Source organism: Caretta caretta, chromosome 1 (assembly GCF_965140235.1).
Source record: "Caretta caretta isolate rCarCar2 chromosome 1, rCarCar1.hap1, whole genome shotgun sequence".
NCBI lineage: Eukaryota > Metazoa > Chordata > Testudines > Cheloniidae > Caretta > Caretta caretta.
This window is the reverse complement of record NC_134206.1, coordinates 162,938,989-162,958,021: the sequence shown is the minus strand read 5'-3', so window position 1 is coordinate 162,958,021 and position 19,033 is coordinate 162,938,989. Positions and strand designations below refer to the sequence as shown.

The 19,033-nt window shown below is 35.7% G+C and overlaps 1 protein-coding gene across 5 annotated transcripts in view; it reads left to right on the top strand.

The window, feature by feature from the left end:
* TTC3 (tetratricopeptide repeat domain 3) overlaps nt 1-19,033 on the top strand; it is a 132,923-nt gene that overhangs the window by 86,058 nt on the left and 27,832 nt on the right. For 4 of the 5 annotated variants that reach the window (XM_048866992.2, XM_048867002.2, XM_048866982.2 and 1 more), the window contains 12 exons: nt 1,587-1,904; nt 3,087-3,350; nt 4,144-4,190; nt 6,507-6,563; nt 8,142-8,218; nt 8,643-8,798; nt 10,611-11,526; nt 13,780-13,845; nt 14,659-14,808; nt 15,166-15,305; nt 16,994-17,062; nt 17,634-17,730. In XM_048866992.2, the coding sequence (XP_048722949.2) occupies nt 1,587-1,904; nt 3,087-3,350; nt 4,144-4,190; nt 6,507-6,563; nt 8,142-8,218; nt 8,643-8,798; nt 10,611-11,526; nt 13,780-13,845; nt 14,659-14,808; nt 15,166-15,305; nt 16,994-17,062; nt 17,634-17,730 (2,357 nt within the window). The remainder of the gene's footprint in view (nt 1-1,586; nt 1,905-3,086; nt 3,351-4,143; nt 4,191-6,506; nt 6,564-8,141; nt 8,219-8,642; nt 8,799-10,610; nt 11,527-13,779; nt 13,846-14,658; nt 14,809-15,165; nt 15,306-16,993; nt 17,063-17,633; nt 17,731-19,033) is intronic. The other variant, XM_048867011.2, reaches the window with a different exon arrangement.

Sequence of the window (19,033 nt, the reverse complement as noted above, 5' to 3'; positions counted from 1 at the left end):
CTAAAAAGGGAAGCAACGTTCTATGTAACCTGTTGTGTAATTTGAAACATCATGTATGGCAATAAATAATAGCAAATAGGAAAGATTTGGGGTAGCCTAAATAAAAGGGTGTTGATAAAAGATATGTAATATTGTGCATAAAATCATGTCATGACCTAAAGTCTCTATCTCTATGACAGTCTATACTACAGTAAAACACCCATGGCAGGCCCGGGATTAGTAGAAATTCAATTAGCGGACCCTAGGTTTGTTAACCTAGAGCTTGAGTGTCTCACTGCATTATTTGGGTCCGAGTCTAATAACCCATATCCCAGACTTCCTAGCACCCTCATAAAATGTGGCCTCTCTCGCTGTTTGTTCATTCATGGTGCAATGTGGGAAAACTTGACTGTCCAGAGGACAAAGAAAATCAACCTATAGGAGGATAGTGGGTTTTTTTGACAGACTCCGGAGCATGAGTGCACTGAGGCGGTCTACACTGCAAAGCAATTGGGCTCGAAACCTGGTGTCCAAGCTTGGTTCAGGGTCTTAGGATCCTGCTCTGAGCTCTGCATTAGCGCTCTTTGTGTGTAGACCGAAGAGGGTTAGGCTTGGGCCTGAGTTTGAGCCCTGCTCTTACATTGCAGTGTAGACATGCCCTATCTGAAAATAGTCAATTCACTGACCTGCTACCTTCCACCTGATCACTGGGGTGTAGCATCTTGTATTTATGCAAATGAAACCTGGTTCTTAGCTCTAAGAACTCAGCGTACGCAGTGGTTTTGTCTGCCTAAGCAGTGGATCTGTCTGCTTTTCTTGGATTTGTGAGGTAATCTGTGGACCTATTGAATCAGTCCTGAAATATCCTTACATAGGGTATTCTCCAACAGGTCTAAATGATCATCACCAGCATGTCTCAGATATGTATCACAGATGTGTAAGGCTGCTATCTGGAGCTCAGTTCATACATGCACACAGCCATTACTTTAGACTTGGGTAGGTCTGGTCCCAAATTTGGGAGAGAGCACTTCAGTCTTTTTTAAAATTATCTTTAGCCAGTCTCTCATGTGGCAGTCTGTTGGAGACAGTTCTTGAAGGAGAAGGAAAGATTACTTTCTAGTGACTGTAGTTCTCACATTTGCCACCCATCTTTTCTTCATTGTCTTTTGCAAAGACTTTCAGGCAGGGATAAGGCCAAGGTTCCATATATACCGTTAAAACATAATGTTCAGATGCATGCATCCACATTGGTCACTGCTGCTCTGGAGAGTTCCATCTAGGCACCCAGGGTGCATATGCATTCCATGTGGTGGTAATTTGAAGCTAAAATTACTGGTAGTTAAAATTTTCTTTCTAATATTAATTGAGGAAGACAAATGGTTTGCGCCTTTTGTAAATCAGTTTCTGATGCATCTAAAATTCAATTACCAGTATGAGAAATTCTGTTAGTCTATACCAAGTACAAGTAGAACCCCTTGTAGCCAAATCTGAGTTCCAGTTCACATGATAGACATTTAAAAAATGTAATAAAGTTGATCTATAGTTTGGGGTTGATTCTGTTTTGCAGTTCTAAACTGACATAACAATCTTGCTTTATTTTGTTATAGGTTCTGTTCAGAGGTTCTTATTTGCTAGTGATAGAGTCCTGCAGCATATTTTGCAGAACATTGAACAGATAAAAACTGGTGTACATGACACTTCCAAACTTCTAAGTGAACTACTTTCTTGGTGGGTAATAAGCGAGGAGGATTACAGCATGTGTTCTACAAGTAGCAGTACATCAAATGAAGTGATGGAGCAGCTCATAAGTCATTTAATTCAGAAGAAGAATAGAGTAAACACAAGAATTTTTGTCCATGTGCTGAGTGAGCTTGAAGAAGTGGATCCCAAATTACATGAGTGGATAAAAGATCTTAACAGTTTTGGTAGGTCATACTTCATATAACTGTAAGATGACTTAATTTGCAGATGAAATTATAAAATTAAGCATGCTTTCCACCTTCCTTTTTCTCCATTTACTGGAAAGTAAGTCTGTAGTATGCTATCATGAGGTGCCATGTTTATCTCTGGTTTCACATGGAATTTGTTCAGTTTACAAATTAAACGATGGCTAAAAGATCCCTAGTAGCCTGCTCTGCATTCTTAACCAAGGATCTTAAAGTCAAGCTTTGTTCTTTCTGACTTGTGGTGTAATCCTCAATCATATATTCTGCGGCAGAAATTCTGCCTTCAGTTACACCTAGGCAACCCCACTTGGCTCTGCAGTGCCGTCAAAAGCAATAAAAGAACCTGTCACTGAAGTGGTAAGATGTTTTCTTTAATGCAAACAAGATGCATCTGAGTAGTAAAGTGGCATTTTAAGTCACTTTCCAGAGTAGCATTGCTATTTTAAGTATTGCACTTCATAGAATTAAACACTGTTCTGTCTATAGCTAATTAAGTTCCTAAAATGAAGGTGGTTTAAATGGCAGATACATTGATTTGAAATATTGGACTCTTTGCAACTGATTTGTATGGGACTTTGCCAGTAGGAGAGGATCAGATGTGAAGAATCCATCTCTTTAAAATCCAGAAAGGAGAAGGCAGTCTATAAAATAGGGATAAATCTAAACATTTTCTACAAAGTAACTATTTATTATCTTGGCCATACAAATTGGAATGCTAATCTTCTGTTTAGCTGACTACAGTTTGAAGAAGTCAGCTTCTAATCTTTTTGGTAATGTTGCCCTGCTATAGAGCTTTAATTGGTTTATTGTTTGATTAAAATGTAGGGTGTATGTTACAAGTAAAGTGCGGTAAGATATGTAATAAATGCCAAAAACGGGATAAAATCAGTTTTTAAAAATTGGATTCCATTATCTGCACTTCGACAGGCAATTGACACATTTATGAAATTGATAGTAGAGTAAAAAAATTGATTTTTTTTGGAACCTGTTCTGATTGTTTGCACTTTTCAAGGCTACAGTATATATCTTCAATTTTGGCAACGTTACATCTGGTTTTGGAGGAAACTGTTCTGTAGCAGATGTCAAACACTCAGCCCTAAATTGGAATAACCGAAGTCCTAAATTGAATATATTAACTGATGTTAACTTTTTTCATTTCAGGTTTGGAAGCCACAAAGATCTTTTTCTCTCGTTATGGAGATATTGTTAAAGAGCTTGACCTTAGCTTTATAACCTTTCTATGGAATGAGAAGTATGGCAGTAAATTAGGCAATGTGTTGACCAGCTTTGAAGATAATGAAATACTTAAGTGTTTCTATGAAGCATCACTGAATGAAACTCGATGCGTAATATGGCTATTAGAGGATAATAGAGAGAAATTTCCATCTCTGCATCAAGCTTTAGATGAATTCTTCGATAAAATGGGTAAATGTATACAGCTAATTTCCTTTATAAGTGCCCTCTTGTGCCTGCCTTTACTCTGCATCTATGTTATTGTGGATTATCCTAGGAAAGTGATGACACTGTAATTTAAATGTTGCAATCTTGGGATAGTATTAGCCTCTCCAATAAATTGCATATTGGATCTTCTGAGTTCCATATTGAAGACTGAACAGTCTAAAGAGACAGGAGCATGTGAAAAAGAACGCAGCTAGTACAATTCAGAGTTATTTAAATAAAATGAAACTAATAATTAGCATTATTTATATTGTAATGCTGTCCTGTAGTAGCTTTAATTATGAACAGCTATTTTTAAGGGATTACTTTGATTCCTGATGATAAATGTTATTAAAATGTTTGGTTATGCATATGTAAAGATTTTACCCATGTATTTCAAAAATTGGAAATACAAAATGCAGCGTACAGCAGGTTTTACTTTGACTTGTTTAGAACTTAGAATTTTTATCTGCTGCAGTTATCAAGGCTGTGTGAGAATGAGAGATACCATGTTCCACTTTTAGGTCCCAATCCTACAAAGACATATGCAGGGGCTTACCCTTAATTATATATATAGTTACAGTAAAACCAGTGCTTAACTCTAACCATGTGCATGTGTCTTAGCAGGAATGAAATTTTAGAGAATAACTTTTTTTATTCTGGGGGATATTTTAAAGATTAAAAATTTTTATCCCCAAAATCTCATAGTTTACAGAATCTAATATTTTGTGTACTATACAGCTTTCTTTTTTTAATTAATTTAATATTTTTCTTTCAATAGATGTTCCTTGCATTATATTAAAGAAGCAGGAAAATGAAGAAATTTCTGTAAGTTTTTTAAATAATTAATTGAAAAATGAATAAATACATGCTCAACAGTAAACCATCACAGTGGACACAAAGTATAATGAAGATGCATGCTCACTTCCTGTTTTTTAAGGGGACTTACAAAATAGAAAGTGAAAATGGTATACTTCTAGTTTTTGTTTTGTTTTGAAGGCCTGAAAGGTTTGCAAAACAATCTGCAGTTAGAAAAAAGGAGAAGTATTGTGAATATCAAGTCTTCCTTGGTTTTTGAAGCAGCACTCCTTAGAAGACTGGAGAATAAGTATGGGAGCTTTCTCAGCTCTCAATTATGGAGTTGGGGGAGATTTGGAATCTTTGAATAGACAGATTTTCTCCAAGTGTCCATCAGGAGATTGAATTAAATAGATATTAACAAAACTGTGAAACAGTCAGGCTAATGATCCTTTTTCTCTTTCATTTGCTCAGGTTTAGTCTTTTGTCACTGTGATGACATCCTATAGTTCTGCATTCATAAATGATTGAAGCAAGACCCCAATATTTGTAATTTAAAAAACAAGCATAAAAAACCTTTAACAGGAATTGGGGAGACTGGGCTGGCGGGTGGGGGTGGAAGGTGAGTTTAAAGCCTTAACGAAGTGAACAAAGAACTTTTGTTTTTTTTCTTTTCTTCCTTTTTTTTTTTTTTTTTTTTTAAATCTTTCAGCACAGCATTACATTTGCTTGCATTTTGCCAAACAATTTTTCTTCTGTTTTCTCTTTATTGGGGGTGGGGAGGAATCCAGCTATCTATGACTTTGTTTTACAAGGAAAAATGTGACTTGGCAAATGTAATTCTCCCCCCCCCCTTTATTTAGTTTGCTAGAGGGCTTTAGAAACAGTACTTAATACTAATGTGTGGTTTCGATGTGAAAAGTATCACTGTAAAAATAGCATGGTGGTGGTGGGTCAGATAAATTTACCACTTTACGGGTAAAAGACAGTTGTTGGATTTTTGTTTTTGTTTTTGTTTTTTTTTCTTTCTAACTGCCAACTTTGAATCCGAAATTGAACTCAGGGTCTTTTTGCATGTGTGTTATTTGTAGTAACATTGACAACAATCAGCATTAACTCTGACCACTTCACGTAGTATACACTTCAAAATAGTAAGTGACAGGGAAAGAACCCAACTTGACTATCAGATCTTAAATTGAGCTTGCATAATTGCAAAAATTATTTTTTATTAAGAACCTCAGCATATTTGCTCAGGTCATTTGAGACAAACTGAGAACTACACATTGACATTTTTACAGTCACTTCTCAGAGTACAACTATGATTTTAAAAAAATACTTAAAGCCTTCTTTGCTGTCCATCATTCTGAATCATACCTTACTAGTTTGCTACCATACAACTTTAGTAATATCTTTGTACCAAGTGGAATAACAGAATCTGCATTTGTCAATGGTGCTCATGTGTTTGAAGCATTCTGGTTGAAAATGTGTCTATTCTGCTTACTAATTAGTCCACCTATGCACTACAATTGACTTCTGATACACAGAATGGGTGTTTTGACAAGGTTAATTAATGCAATTGTCAATGGAATGTAGAACCATGTGCTATCTTCCAGTTTCAGGGAAATATAAATGTTGTTGTATTAAAATATTTGAGTTTTTGGTGTATTATTTATATACAAAAGTAAGCTAATGACATAAGATCACTACAGTTTGCCACAAATAATTGTTGTCGTTGGAAACTAGACATCAATGTTAAACATAAATTGAGAAGACAAATATCTTATTAGAGAAAAATTGGAGAGGAAATAATCTTTCAGTCAGTTCAGTTCACAGTTCCTGTTAACAATATGTGAAGATAATTCCTAATTCCCTCCTTCACTTATCACATAGAAGTATGTTTCATGTGAACAAGATGGTCAACAGTTGCCCTCTTTCTGATGCTTATTCCCTACATGAAGTTGTGGTGTTTGTGACATCACAGTGTACGGTTACAGAAGTTGTCACAGAACAGAATCATTGCTTCATGTGGGGAACAAGGAGCAGAAACAGAAAAATTGTCAATTCTTTTTTTAAAACCCATGTTCCCTATAATAAAAGTGGAGAATGAGGAAAACGCAGAATTCATGTGAGTGGAACAGTCTAAATACAAGACTTGCCAAATGATTTTTCCATGTGGGTTTCCAGAACTGGGGGGGGGGGGGGGGAGAACCACTGCTTGTTATATTCTGTAAATTATTATTCCAAACAATAGGAGAGTTTTAACTGAAGAACTTTGTGTGTCAGTGTAAGAAACACATGGTAACTTCTCCTGAATGAGTAGCTATTGACTTTATATTTCTGTTTTAGACTAATGGTATCAAAGTTAAAAACAAAAATAGGAAGAAGAAGACAAAAGAATCAAGGGTATGTAATAATTGTATTGAATAGAAATAAGCATTTTTTACTAAAAATTGGAATTTGAAGTATTTAAAAATCTAAAACTGGGTATTTTCCAAAAGAGCATGTTGAGAAATATTCTTCAAGTTAAGTTAAAGAGAAGTCCCTAGATAGAAAATGTTACTAAGGTACAGTTAATGTTGTAGGTAGCAATTAAAGTAGTATTCAAAATTTGTAGTAACAGAAAGCAAAAGGCAATATAGACATAGTTTCACAAACAACCATGGTTCTGACCACATCAGCATTTCCAACAATTTCCTTGCAGCGTACTGATCCAAACTTCAATACAGGAGTGTGGGGGGAAGGGGAGGAGGAATTCAGTACCGTAGAGATAGAGAACACAATCTACTGTGATTACTTCAGTGCTGAAATAGACTTTTTGGCTCCAGTTCACACTGGAAATACAGATCAGATTTGGCACAGGAGCTTTTATCAGTCCAACAGCTTCGTGTACCATAATCAACAGAGGTGAATGTGACCGGGACTGTGAGGAAGATCCACATTGTGAGAAGGTGTATCTGTAACAATATTTACATAGGGAAAGTCTTCCTCTTGTTCTTCTGATTGTGTTTATGGGACATGTTAGTAACTGAAAAAGCAGAAAGTAGGCCCTTAAAAGCTCAGAGGGGAAAAAACAAATCCATTACTAGATACCCTGTCAAATATTGGTTAATAGATAACTAAGGAATAATGTCCTGTTTCTGACTTCTGTGCTGTGGAAACCGTTACCTGTCTGTCCTTAGTTCTGCTTTTCAGGGACTGAATTTAGTGAAGATACATTGCTAAGAAGGAGCCTCAAAAAGAATTTGCTTTGTTTTCAGCTGACTTTGAAACTGTAGTAAAATAAAAGTTAAAAATCTTTCACTTATTATTAGTATTAGATAGGGTACCTCTAAAGTTATAGATATGTGAAGTTAATGAAAATTGTTCTTAATGACAAAGCAAAAAAAAATGAAACTTAGGAGTGAATGAAAAAAGTAGGTAAAATTATTTAACTTAAAAGGTAACAAATGTAAAGGAGCAAGTTAACAGAAAAAGCCTGTTGAGGCACAGAATATAAATCAAATAAATACTTTGGTCCCAACTCTCTAAAATTTGGTCCCAATTTGGTCCCAATTCTCAGTGGGAATTTTCCTAATGCATGAAATTAAGTGCCTAAATATTTGTAGAATAGGAACCATAGATTACATTTGAGAGTTAATGAAAAGATAGAAAAATGTCATAGGATTTAGATGAACAAAGAGTGAAAAGTCATTTGGGGCTGAATGTCCCTTTCCTGCTTTCTACAACTAGTTCTGAAGAACAGACGATCATTTAATTCTGGAAGGATTTTTGGGCAGGCTTAATCAGAGTCCTCTAGCTTTTGTTGTAATCACAGTGGTCAAATTTCATAATTCATTATAGGGCATCTGAATACATGTCAAACTAAAACAGGATTTGATACAAATAAGTCACTTACATTCCTGATGGTGGATCACTATCTTGTAGATACTTGAATTTTATATACTGTGGCAAAGTAAAAAATTGTAATTTTTTTTAATTTAGCCTATTTTAGTACTATCTGGCGGGGTTGGTGCAGTAACCCGAGAAGAAGACAGTATATTTCCAGAAGAAAATACCTTGTGAGTACCAGCAAACAGCTTTATTATTGTTTTTGTATACCACCCCAGAGTGTGCTGTTTTACACAACGAGGAAAAGATACAGTCCCTGCTCGGAAGGATTTATACCATAAACAGATATCTGACCAAAAAATCTATTAAGATGAAAGTTGAGGTTGAGGGTACTTATCAGTAATTTAAGGGTAAAAAAAGTCTTTACAAAAGCTTTGTAGTTAGCCTAAAAAAAAAGAATGCTGACACCAAGAAATTCAGACTCTCAGAGTGTTGCTTAGGGGTACCAAGCCACTCTTAACATTACTATTAAAAAATTTAAAATTAGTTTAATCAAATAATCTTGGGTCCTGTGCATTAGTCAATTGGATGAATCCAATAAATCAAGGTCTGTTTTTTGTTTTGTTTAAATCATAAGATTTCTCTTCCCAACAGAAGTTTTATGAATCCTGGTGAGCCTTTCATAATTCCAGAATATCTTCGTGATCAAGTGGAAGAATTTGAAGCTCTGTATGACAATGTTTCAGACAGTAACAATTATCAGAGACTTTTGGATAATAACCCAGACCCAACATGTGAAAGTTTATATGAGTAGGTGTAAACTTCTCTGTTCAGTCATTTCAAATATTTGTCCTTTTTTTTTAAAGAAAAAAAAATTGGGTGAATTTTCCAGCTTATATGAAGATAAATTCTGCATCATCCATTTGAGATTTAATCTACAGTATTTTCTGAAGGAAGAAATGCTGAACCGGTAGACATGAATAAAACATCCTAAAATCTAAATTTAGAGTGTAATTGATAATAGCTAATACCTCAGACTTTTGAAGAATACAAATAAATGCTGATGTAAGGGAACAAGAAATTCCATCAAAGGGAAAGCTGGAGGTTGTTCCTGGGAGATTGACAGCCTTGGAGGCAGAATTGATCTGTTTTGCTGATAAGGCATCTGTTCTAACATCCTCCTCCTCTCATATGCTTCATCTTTGAGTTAAAACCTCCTCAGACGTTCTTGTTAAACCCTGGATTTGTGCTGGAAATGGCCCACCTTGATTATCATACACATTGTAAGGAGAATGGTCACTTTAGATAAGCTATTACCAACAGGAGAGTGGGTTTGTGTGGAGGGGGAGAGAAAACCTGGATTTGTGCTGGAAATGGCCCAACTTGATTATCATACACATTGTAAGGAGAGTGATCACTTCAGATAAGCTATTACCAGTAGGAGAGTGGGGTGGGGGGAGGTATTTTTTCATGCTTTGTGTGTATAAAAAGATCTTCTACACTTTCCACAGTATGCATCCGATGAAGTGAGCTGTAGCTCACAAAAACTTATGCTCAAATAAATTGGTTAGTCTCTAAGGTGCCACAAATACTCCTTTTCTTTTTGCGAATACAGACTAACACGACTGTTACTCTGAAATACGTAAAAATTGTGGTAGTATTGGGTTTGATGTGGACATCAGTCTGCTGGGAACTGAACAGAGATGACCAGTTTTATTTCACAGAGGCCACGAGATAGCTGGCAGTTGGTAATACTTGATTTCTATGAACCCTTGGTTAAGACTGAACAAGTGACTTAGAAGTGGAAGATTTTGATACTATTACTAATTTCCTGAGATGTCTGTCTCTGTTGTTGGCACACGAACTTACATTTAAATCTCATTTGCTTTACTATAAAAATGGCAGCTGTGTCATCAAGGAATAATTTACAGGGATTGGAATGGACACACACTTTGCTTATTTAGTATTTCCAGCAGAAATTAAAACTACAGTGAGATTAGTTGACACTGATGTTGTCAACTTTTATTGTTTCTCCCTTTCATGTTCACTTGACTTGGCCTCACTTAAAATAGCTATCTTAGTTTCTATTTAATATCACCCCAATGTTTTCTATAGTGACACTTTGTCTAGGTTGTTTGGTTTTATTGTTTCCTATTTATATTTCCAGTGACTTGTTTTTAACATCCATGTACTTCAGCTAACTACATTATGTACTATCTTTTCCTTGCTAACCCTTCAGATAAAGTATATAACACTAGCTTCTCTTTGAGAAATAAAGTGTTAATTGTGAGATTCTGGTTTTCAGCTTATTACAGTAAGTCATCATCTTAGCTCTTGCCTCTGGCCATCTCCTTTTATATTGGCCTTGTGTTTGGAGAAGTTCATTTGAGTCACAGTTGTAGAAGAGGTATAGAGAGCAAATATCTAGAATTAGTAGGCATTTCTCAATGTGTTTTTTTTTCTGAAAAAAAAATCGATTTCAAAAGTTTCTTAATACATTACTAATACTATTTGTCTTTGTAGAAATTACTGTTAAAACAGTAATGTAAATATCAAGTATGACTTAAAAGTGAAATGAAAAATGTTTGGATTAATGAGTATAACTGTTTGTTTTTTTTCAAGATATTTCTCTCAGATCTTGGAGGAACATGGTCCCATGGAAATTGATGATAAATTGTTAGTTGGAGAATATGAACATTTCCCTGCAGAAGCCCGTAAGATTGTGGAAGTTGCAGGTGGTCTGAAACCTTTCCTTCTGGAATCCCTTCATTTTGTTATGGTGGATGATCTTATTGGCTTGATGAAGCATGCAGTTCTGCTTAAGGAAAATACGGAGACTGAAGAAGATACTAGAAGTGAAGAGAAAAATCGCATAGCCTGTCAAAATATTCCTGGAAATTCCAAGAGCAAACTACAGTTAAACCCAGCTGCTAAAGAATTCAAACCAGTGTCTTATATTAAACCTTATATGCCAATTTCTACTAATACTACAGTAGAAAACTGTGAAACTCCAGATTATTCAGTCACGGGATATTCTTCACATATTTCTTATATTTCAATGCATTCTCTCCCTAGTCAGAGTATTGATACCATAGAAGGACCACTATCTTTTTCAAATGTATTGCTGCACTCCTCTATTTCTGATAATCATGATATACCTCTGACTAAGGTTTCCTCAGGTTATGAAAATGAAAGAACGTTCTCAATGATTTGTCAAATGCCTCCTATTCCAGATGTTACTGGGCAACCTAGTTATATATATGCTGATTATGAAGCTCCTCTTGATATTGATAAAACAATAATATCAGACAGAGAGTACATATCTGGCAATCATATACCAAGTCAAATACAAACATACCCGGACCCTCAGTATGTATTGGTGAAGTCAGACTACAGCTCTTATGAAGATAATCTTGACCAGGGTATGAGCAGTATTAAGGAAGTTAAATATGATACATCTGCTGTTAAGATGGAATTTGAGAATAAAAATACACCTGTAGTGAAAAGCATTCCACTTACAAGGATGATAGCTATTCAGGTAACAGCAGGACAGTGGGGTGGGAGGAGGTATTGTTTCATATTCTCTGTGTGTATATAAAGTCTGCTGCAGTTTCCACGGTAAACATCTGATGAAGTGAGCTGTAGCTCACGAAAGCTCATGCTCAAATAAATTGGTTAGTCTCTAAGGTGCCACAAGTACTCCTTTTCTATTCAGGTAAGAAATTAAAAGGAAGAGAATCTTTTAAGGATCTTTGACTAGTAATGCATTAAATTTCCTTTCCTGTTCTTACTTGATAAATAGAACACTTAATTCTCTAGGGCTGTCAGTGCAGACACAACCACTTTTTGCAGCTCATTCACATTTGTCCCTTTAATACTTTAAAGGGACATCGAGTTTTTTTTAATGCCTAAAATTTACACTAACGGGGAGGAGTTACACAAGTCAGTACAAAATTTATCTTATAGGTTGGGGAAGGTTCTTGTTCTTTAAGGTTCTTGTTCTTTAACTTGCTTTTTATTTCAGTGGTTGTTTAAATTGATACGTAATAAATGAGACATTAACACAGCGGACTAGTAAATACATAGATATTCTGAAATAATGAATTTACTGTACATTAACGTAAGATGACAATTTAAATGTCTATGTATTTTAAACTATTTTATAAAATACAGCTAAGACTAAATTTGACTTATTGTTTTGGGATCCAGTCCTGCAGATACTAACAAGCATTGTACTTTAAGCTAAGTGTTTGCGGGATTGGCCTCTTTATGGCTCCTCAGCACCACTTCAATAACGTTTTCACAATTATATTTATATCATTTGGTTATGTTAGTGCAAAAAGGCTGATATTTATATAGGAATGAGAAGGTAGTATACAAATTGTGGGTTTGCCTATTTTTCATAAATAACTTAAATAAAAATGTGCCTTCATCTCTCTTCAAACCAAAGGGAAGAAAATCAGATTGTTCTCCCTGGTTTTTCCATTTGGAAAACAGTTTTCAAACTAACACCTGCATATAATGAAACACTTACAAAAAAGAACCCCTCATGTGCCTAATATTTATATATCTTTTCAGTGGTGCCATATTTAAGTCTTGCAAGATCAGCAGAAGTAAACTTTTAAGACTTTTGGTACAGTGGGAAATGCAACTGCATCATACTTTTAGTAACTATTGTCTCAATATTAGGGATTTCTTAGGGACTCTGAAAGTTAATGGAGATAAAACAAAGAAAAGAAAACCCAAACATTTGTTGCTTCAAATAAGCATTTGAAAAAAAACTTCCAAATAAAATTTGCATGTCGGAAACTACTGCAGGTAGTAGACATCTCACCTGGAAACATGACCTCATTAGTGGAATAGGCAATGTTTGAAGTCCAGTGTCAGATTAATAAAGTACTATTAAAGCAATATAACAATTTTTATAGCTTGCTGATGTTGAATTCCATTATCGCCACTGTCCCTAATGAGGCTAACTTTTTTAGAGCTGTGTGTGCTACAGATTATCAAATGCAAATTTATAATTAAGCTGTATTTTCAGGCATTACACATTATTCATGGTAATAATTTGTTTTTTGAACTCTGAGAGTGGTATTTTCAAAGCATGCAGTGTTGGCCTAACTCTGTTCTCATCAAAGTCCATGGTAAAACTCCCTCTGCCTTCAGTAAGAGCTGGAGGCCAGTCATAAACACTTTTGAAAATCCTACCCTGAGCTTTCGGAGAAACTCTGCTTGCTCACTCAAGCTTCTTTTTAAGGAATCTGAGGGAAGGGGTTGCTCTTTAAACATAATATGAATATCTGTCTGTCTGTTGACCTGAGTGGAGAAAGTTCAACCAAATATCATGCATTCACTTACACATGCAGCCATTTTAGGGAACTCATTTACAATATTCACAAAAAGAAAAGGAGTACTTGTGGCACCTTGGAGACTAACCAATTTATTTGAGCATGAGCTTTCGTGAGCTACAGCTCACTTCATCGGATGCATACCGTGGAAACTGCAGCAGACATTATGGTTAGTCTCTAAGGTGCCACAAGTACTCCTTTTCTTTTTGCGAATACAGACTAACACGGCTGTTAATCTGAAACCTGTCATTTACAATATTGTTATCCTCAAGATGGTTCCTTCAAGTCTGGTAAATGGGAACTACTCAAGAGCTAAGAGAGGTGTTAATGTGGCTTTAAGTTAGGCCCATCTATACTGCAAAACTTTTAAGGGACTGGTTGCAAGTGTAGATGGGATATAATTTTTTTTTAATTTAAATAACTAGTGTTTTTTTGTATTCTAGGTAAATCAGGAATTAGCAGATAGGGATGCTAATACCACGCCTTTTTATCCATTTGAAACTCAACAAGTAAGTACATGTATTTTTATTTAGCAAATATTTTGAAAGTCTTTGCTAATTAGATAAGGAAGAATTAAGGTTCCAACGAGAAGTGCATAGTGTCATTTAATTTAGTATCTCGCTAATAAAACTCAACAAATTAGTCACTTTAGTAGTAAAACTTAAAAATCTATCATTATAGGATTTTTTTTTGTTTGTGGGACGAGTGCTTAAATCACCGAAACTACTTCCAAACTATTAAAACATTCCGTTTGTATAGATCAAGAGGAGCTTGAGATAAAAAGCATCCCGTAAAAGTTTAGTAGTGAATCTGGCTGAAAATGACAGAGAATTTTAGTGACCTTTGGGGTTTGTTTGGTTTTTTTTTTTTTCCCCAGCCATAGTGTTAGGACCTGCTTTTTAGTATGTCATAGTGTCGGATTCATAGAGTTTTAATGAAAAAGAAGTGGCAGTTTTGGAACTCAGGTTCTCTAGTTGCCCAACCATTAGAGTCCGTTTCAGTGGTGAATTTTGTAATTCTTCCTTTCCAATAGTTCTGAGCATTGATTACATCCCTCCATTCTGGGATATAGAAGAATCAAGTTGATAGGATCACATCAAGGGGGGAACAGACCTTCCAAGTGTTCATGCTAGTTCAGTGCTGAATCAGTATTTGTTTCTTGAGTTGAATTCAAAATCTTTTAAACATTTTATCAACAAAGTTCTCTGAGATCTTGGACCATAGTTCACATTAATCTTTTCCTATTAATGTATTGTGGACTCATGTTGTTCTCTAGGATACTGAGTTCTATAACAAAAGTTCTTTCATATCCTAAATTTCAGGGAGATATTTTACGTATGGAAAAAGAGCATCAGGTATTACAAGAGCAACTTAAGGAAGCAAAGGAAAAATACGAACAGTTACAGTGCCGAAGCTCAGACGAGACGAGTGTTTTGGAAGAGCAGTTAAAAAAAAGAGTTGAAGAAAATAAGGTAAAATTTTTACGCATACCCCAATGTAGGGTAACAGATATAGAGCAATTGGAATTATTTAAAAAAACCCTCTTCGTTTTAGACAGCTTATTGATCAATAATGCACTTGAGATGTAAGTGGTAATCATCACAATAAAGCTTAGCTTTAACAACAGAATGCATTTTTCACTTGTTCTGAGTAGCCCTGTTTATTTTCATCTGAATGTGAATCAAACACTGGCTGGAACACGTGTTCTAATCAGCATGCATTTGCTAGGAGGTGTATAAATCCAAAAAAACCCCCACAACTTACTCTAGTAATTTTTAAAAGAAATGTCTTTAAGAAGCTACATTTTCTTAAATATTTTCTGCCTCTAGATTACACAAAGAGAGCTGGATTGGTTTCACCAAGATTTAGAAATGGAAGTTAAGAAATGGCAACAAGAAAAAAAAGAAAACCAAGAGAAATTAAAAGCAACAAAGAATACATCCAAAAAACTTGCAGATACCAATGAGATGTAAGGGACCCTTTTAAAAACTGATGCACATTGCTTTTTGTTTGCATGATTTTAGAAATGGGAACAGCAATATAAGTACTTGAAATATTAGTTGGCTAGAAATAAACCTTAGATATTGATTCTGTATATTACAACTGAATTACAGAATAATTTATATTATTGTTCTGACGATAAAAATCTACAAAATTGGTGATGGTTGGTAGCTGGGTAACAGGTATGAAGTGAGAATACATGCGACCAGACTTGTTTTCTTAGGGTGTGACACCTTAAAAATCACATACCTTATTCTGTGATTAGCCCTACTGATATTGATAGGTCTGCGTGCAGAATAATTTACATAATCAGGTTACAGAATACCTTGTTTCCCATCTCGGACTACCATCTTCAGTATTGTGTTTTCCCTTTGCACTTCCTTGAGCACCCCCTAATTTTCCACTGCTTTTGAACTTTTCTTCTCTTCCCTTACCATCACTGATTCCATATTGTATTCCCTCAACTCCTATGCTCCTCCTCCATTCCCACTACACAGTCATCCTAGCCAGATCCCAGCTCTAGCTCACACTTCAGATTCACTTTCTGTGTTCATTCTGCCATGCAACAGAACATTTCTGGGGCAATCCAAAGACAACATTGATTTCCTCCTGCTTTGATTCTGCCATTTCTTGATATAGTTACACCTGACTTCATGCTATCGTTGCATCTAAGTAGCATGTAGTTTTGATATTCGATTCAGAAGTAGTGATTTTGCAGTTCAGTGTGAAACTACAAGTGTTTCCTTATGCCTACTGTGTTTTTATCCTGTCCTATAAAACAGAAGCCTGAAAGGAATCTCTATGGAACTGGGATCCTTATTATTAAGGGTGCACATCCCTTACATGGGCTCCTATCATCCCCATGCTGTGAGGTTTCTTGGCAAAAGGGCTCTCTGGCTGTGGATGAGAGGGCATTAACTAAATCAACTCCTCTCCACCCACCCAACTCAGTGAGCACTGGCAATAGTAGCAAACAAGAAATTTTCAAACTAGTGATGTATTGGATGAGTTGTTGAGGGTTGGTTGTGGTTTTATAATAATTCATTGTGCTTTCCAACAATCATCTTAACACTTCATAAATACTGACTAAGTCATCTGGTTTTTAGACGTCTTTCAGGTAGGTGTTGGATCACTGAACTTGCGTTAAGGTTTATGCATATCTGCTTAAACATGCTTTTTTTCTTTTTTTTTTTGTGTAGGTAAACACATTCAGTATTGCTTTCTTCTAACTTGCAAAACATATACTGACACTGGTTTAGTGATATATCCCTGATTGGCTTTGACATCGTCCTGTAATTTTATTGTTCTCTATTTACATAGACCACCAACCTCAGGAGACTTTGAACCTTGGATGTTTTGCAGTGTTTTCTTTTTGCATATTTATCGATTAACCCTTATTTTGTCTTGCTAGATGGGTTGGGTCACATCTTGAAATAATCTTAAATAACATTCAAATTACAAATTCACAGTGCTGATATAGCAGAAAACAAATTTGTGGACTTAAGAGATTAAATCCTAAATGAACTACCTACAAAACTATAAATCAAATGCATAGACTTATTTGTCAACTAAGTTTATAGAAGACTGTATTGTGGTTGCTGAGTAAACATTTTTCAAGCCAGACTTAATAGATTTCCTTTTTTATGATGCACATAGATACTTGAGGAACATTGATGAGAAGGACAAGCAATATACAGTGTATTTGGATAAATTCCTGGAGATCAGGTAATTTTTTTTTTTTTAAGTGCTGCTGTGGTACAGCAGCGGGAGCTCACATACTGGTTCTAGTTATAGCAATCCTGTAGCCTTGCTCTCAGGGCTTGTCTACACTGGCAATTTACAGCACTGCAACAACTTTAGGGGGTGTGAGAAAACACCCCCCAAGCGCAGCAAGTTTCAGTGCTGTAAAGCGCCAGTGTAGACAGTGCACGAGCGCTGGGAGCTATGCCCCTCGTTGAGGTGGTTTTTTTAGCGCACTGGGAGAGCTTTAGAATTGCCAGTGTAGACTAGCCCTTAGTTTTTTAGTCTACAAGTGGTAGGTTTAGAATTATTCATATAGAATTATCATTCAAGTGTATCTGCCCCACCGTATTTAAGATGAGTTTGCACTGTCCTATAATTAGTCGAATATCCATGTCTACATGTACTGTACATAATGTTATCAGTGATGTATATTTTTATAGAAGAGGAAACAAATGTCTGTTGTAGAGTTTTTGGAATATAGTTCAAATGTAGATGGCATCCCAGTATTCTTTTTGACATCTTCATTTTTATTTTATTTTATTTTACTTCACAGTAATAAATTTGCCAATGAAAAAGTACAACTGGAGGAGCTAAATAAAAAGAGCAAAGATAATTACCAGGAGTGTATTAAAAGAGCTGTTGCAGCAGAGGTAAAATGTGCTACACTAGAACCTTGCTCCTTTGCATTTCACCAATCCCCACAAAAAAGGTTGATCTGCCCACTTTTCAGCATAGTTTTAATAGAGAGATCTGGTGAGGTCTCATCTTAATGATGACTTCATCACTGTTACAAAATCACCCAAACAACATTTAATAGTATGCTTAGAAGTATTAACATAAATAATTAAAACTATACTTGCTCAATCAGCAAAGTATGTTTTGTGATGCGCTATCCTGGATATTTTTGTTCACTTCATTGCTAATTCACCAAGGGTCTCTGAGACACTGCAACTTAGCAAGGTTCTATTGTATTTGTTCTGTGTATATATTTTTAGAAGAGGTTGGATGTTTGGGTCAATGTGATATATTGCCAGAAAAAATTTAAAAAGTTAAGTCTGCTATTAAAAGGTAATTGCAATTAAAGAATGTTTTATCCCTTTGACATGCACATAGTTTCCATTAGTGGGAATTACTCACAAAAAAGAATTTATCCTTTTTATTATTAAAAAATTACTGATCTTGAATAGGAATATCGGCACATCTATTTCTAGTAGAATTAGAATGCACAGATCCCTTTGAGTATTTCATTCAAAGGCTGGCATCTTGTAAATAATAGGACTGTCCCTAACAGTTCTCTTAGGTGATTTCTTCTAAAACCTGTATGTTTTTCTATGTTCAGATGCTTTGAACTCAGATTTCTTGAATAAAAAGATGCTATGCAACTTTCCTTTTAAGGAAGTTTTGGATTGTCAAGTTTCAGAGTAACAGCCGTGTTAGTCTGTATTCGCAAAAAGAAAAGGAGTACTTGTGGCACCTTAGAGACTAACCAATTTATTTGAGCATGAGCTTTCGTGAGCTACAGCTCACTTCATCAGATGCATACCATGGAAACTGCAGCAGACTTTATATACACACAGAGAATATGAAACAATACCTCCTCCCACCCCACTGTCCTGCTGGTAATAGCTTATCTAAAGTGATCATCAGGTGGGCCATTTCCAGCACAAATCCAGGTTTTCTCACCCTCCACCCCCCCACACAAATTCACTCTCCTGCTGGTGCTAGCCCATCCAAAGTGACAACTCTTTACATAATCAAGTCGGGCTATTTCCTGCACAAATCCAGGTTTTCTCACATCCCCCCCACCCCCATACACACACAAACTCACTCTCCTGCTGGTAATAGCTCATCTAAACTGACCACTCTCCAAGTTTAAATCCAAGTTAAACCAGAACATCTGGGGGGCGGGGGGGGTAGGAAAAAACAAGAGGAAACAGGCTACCTTGCATAATG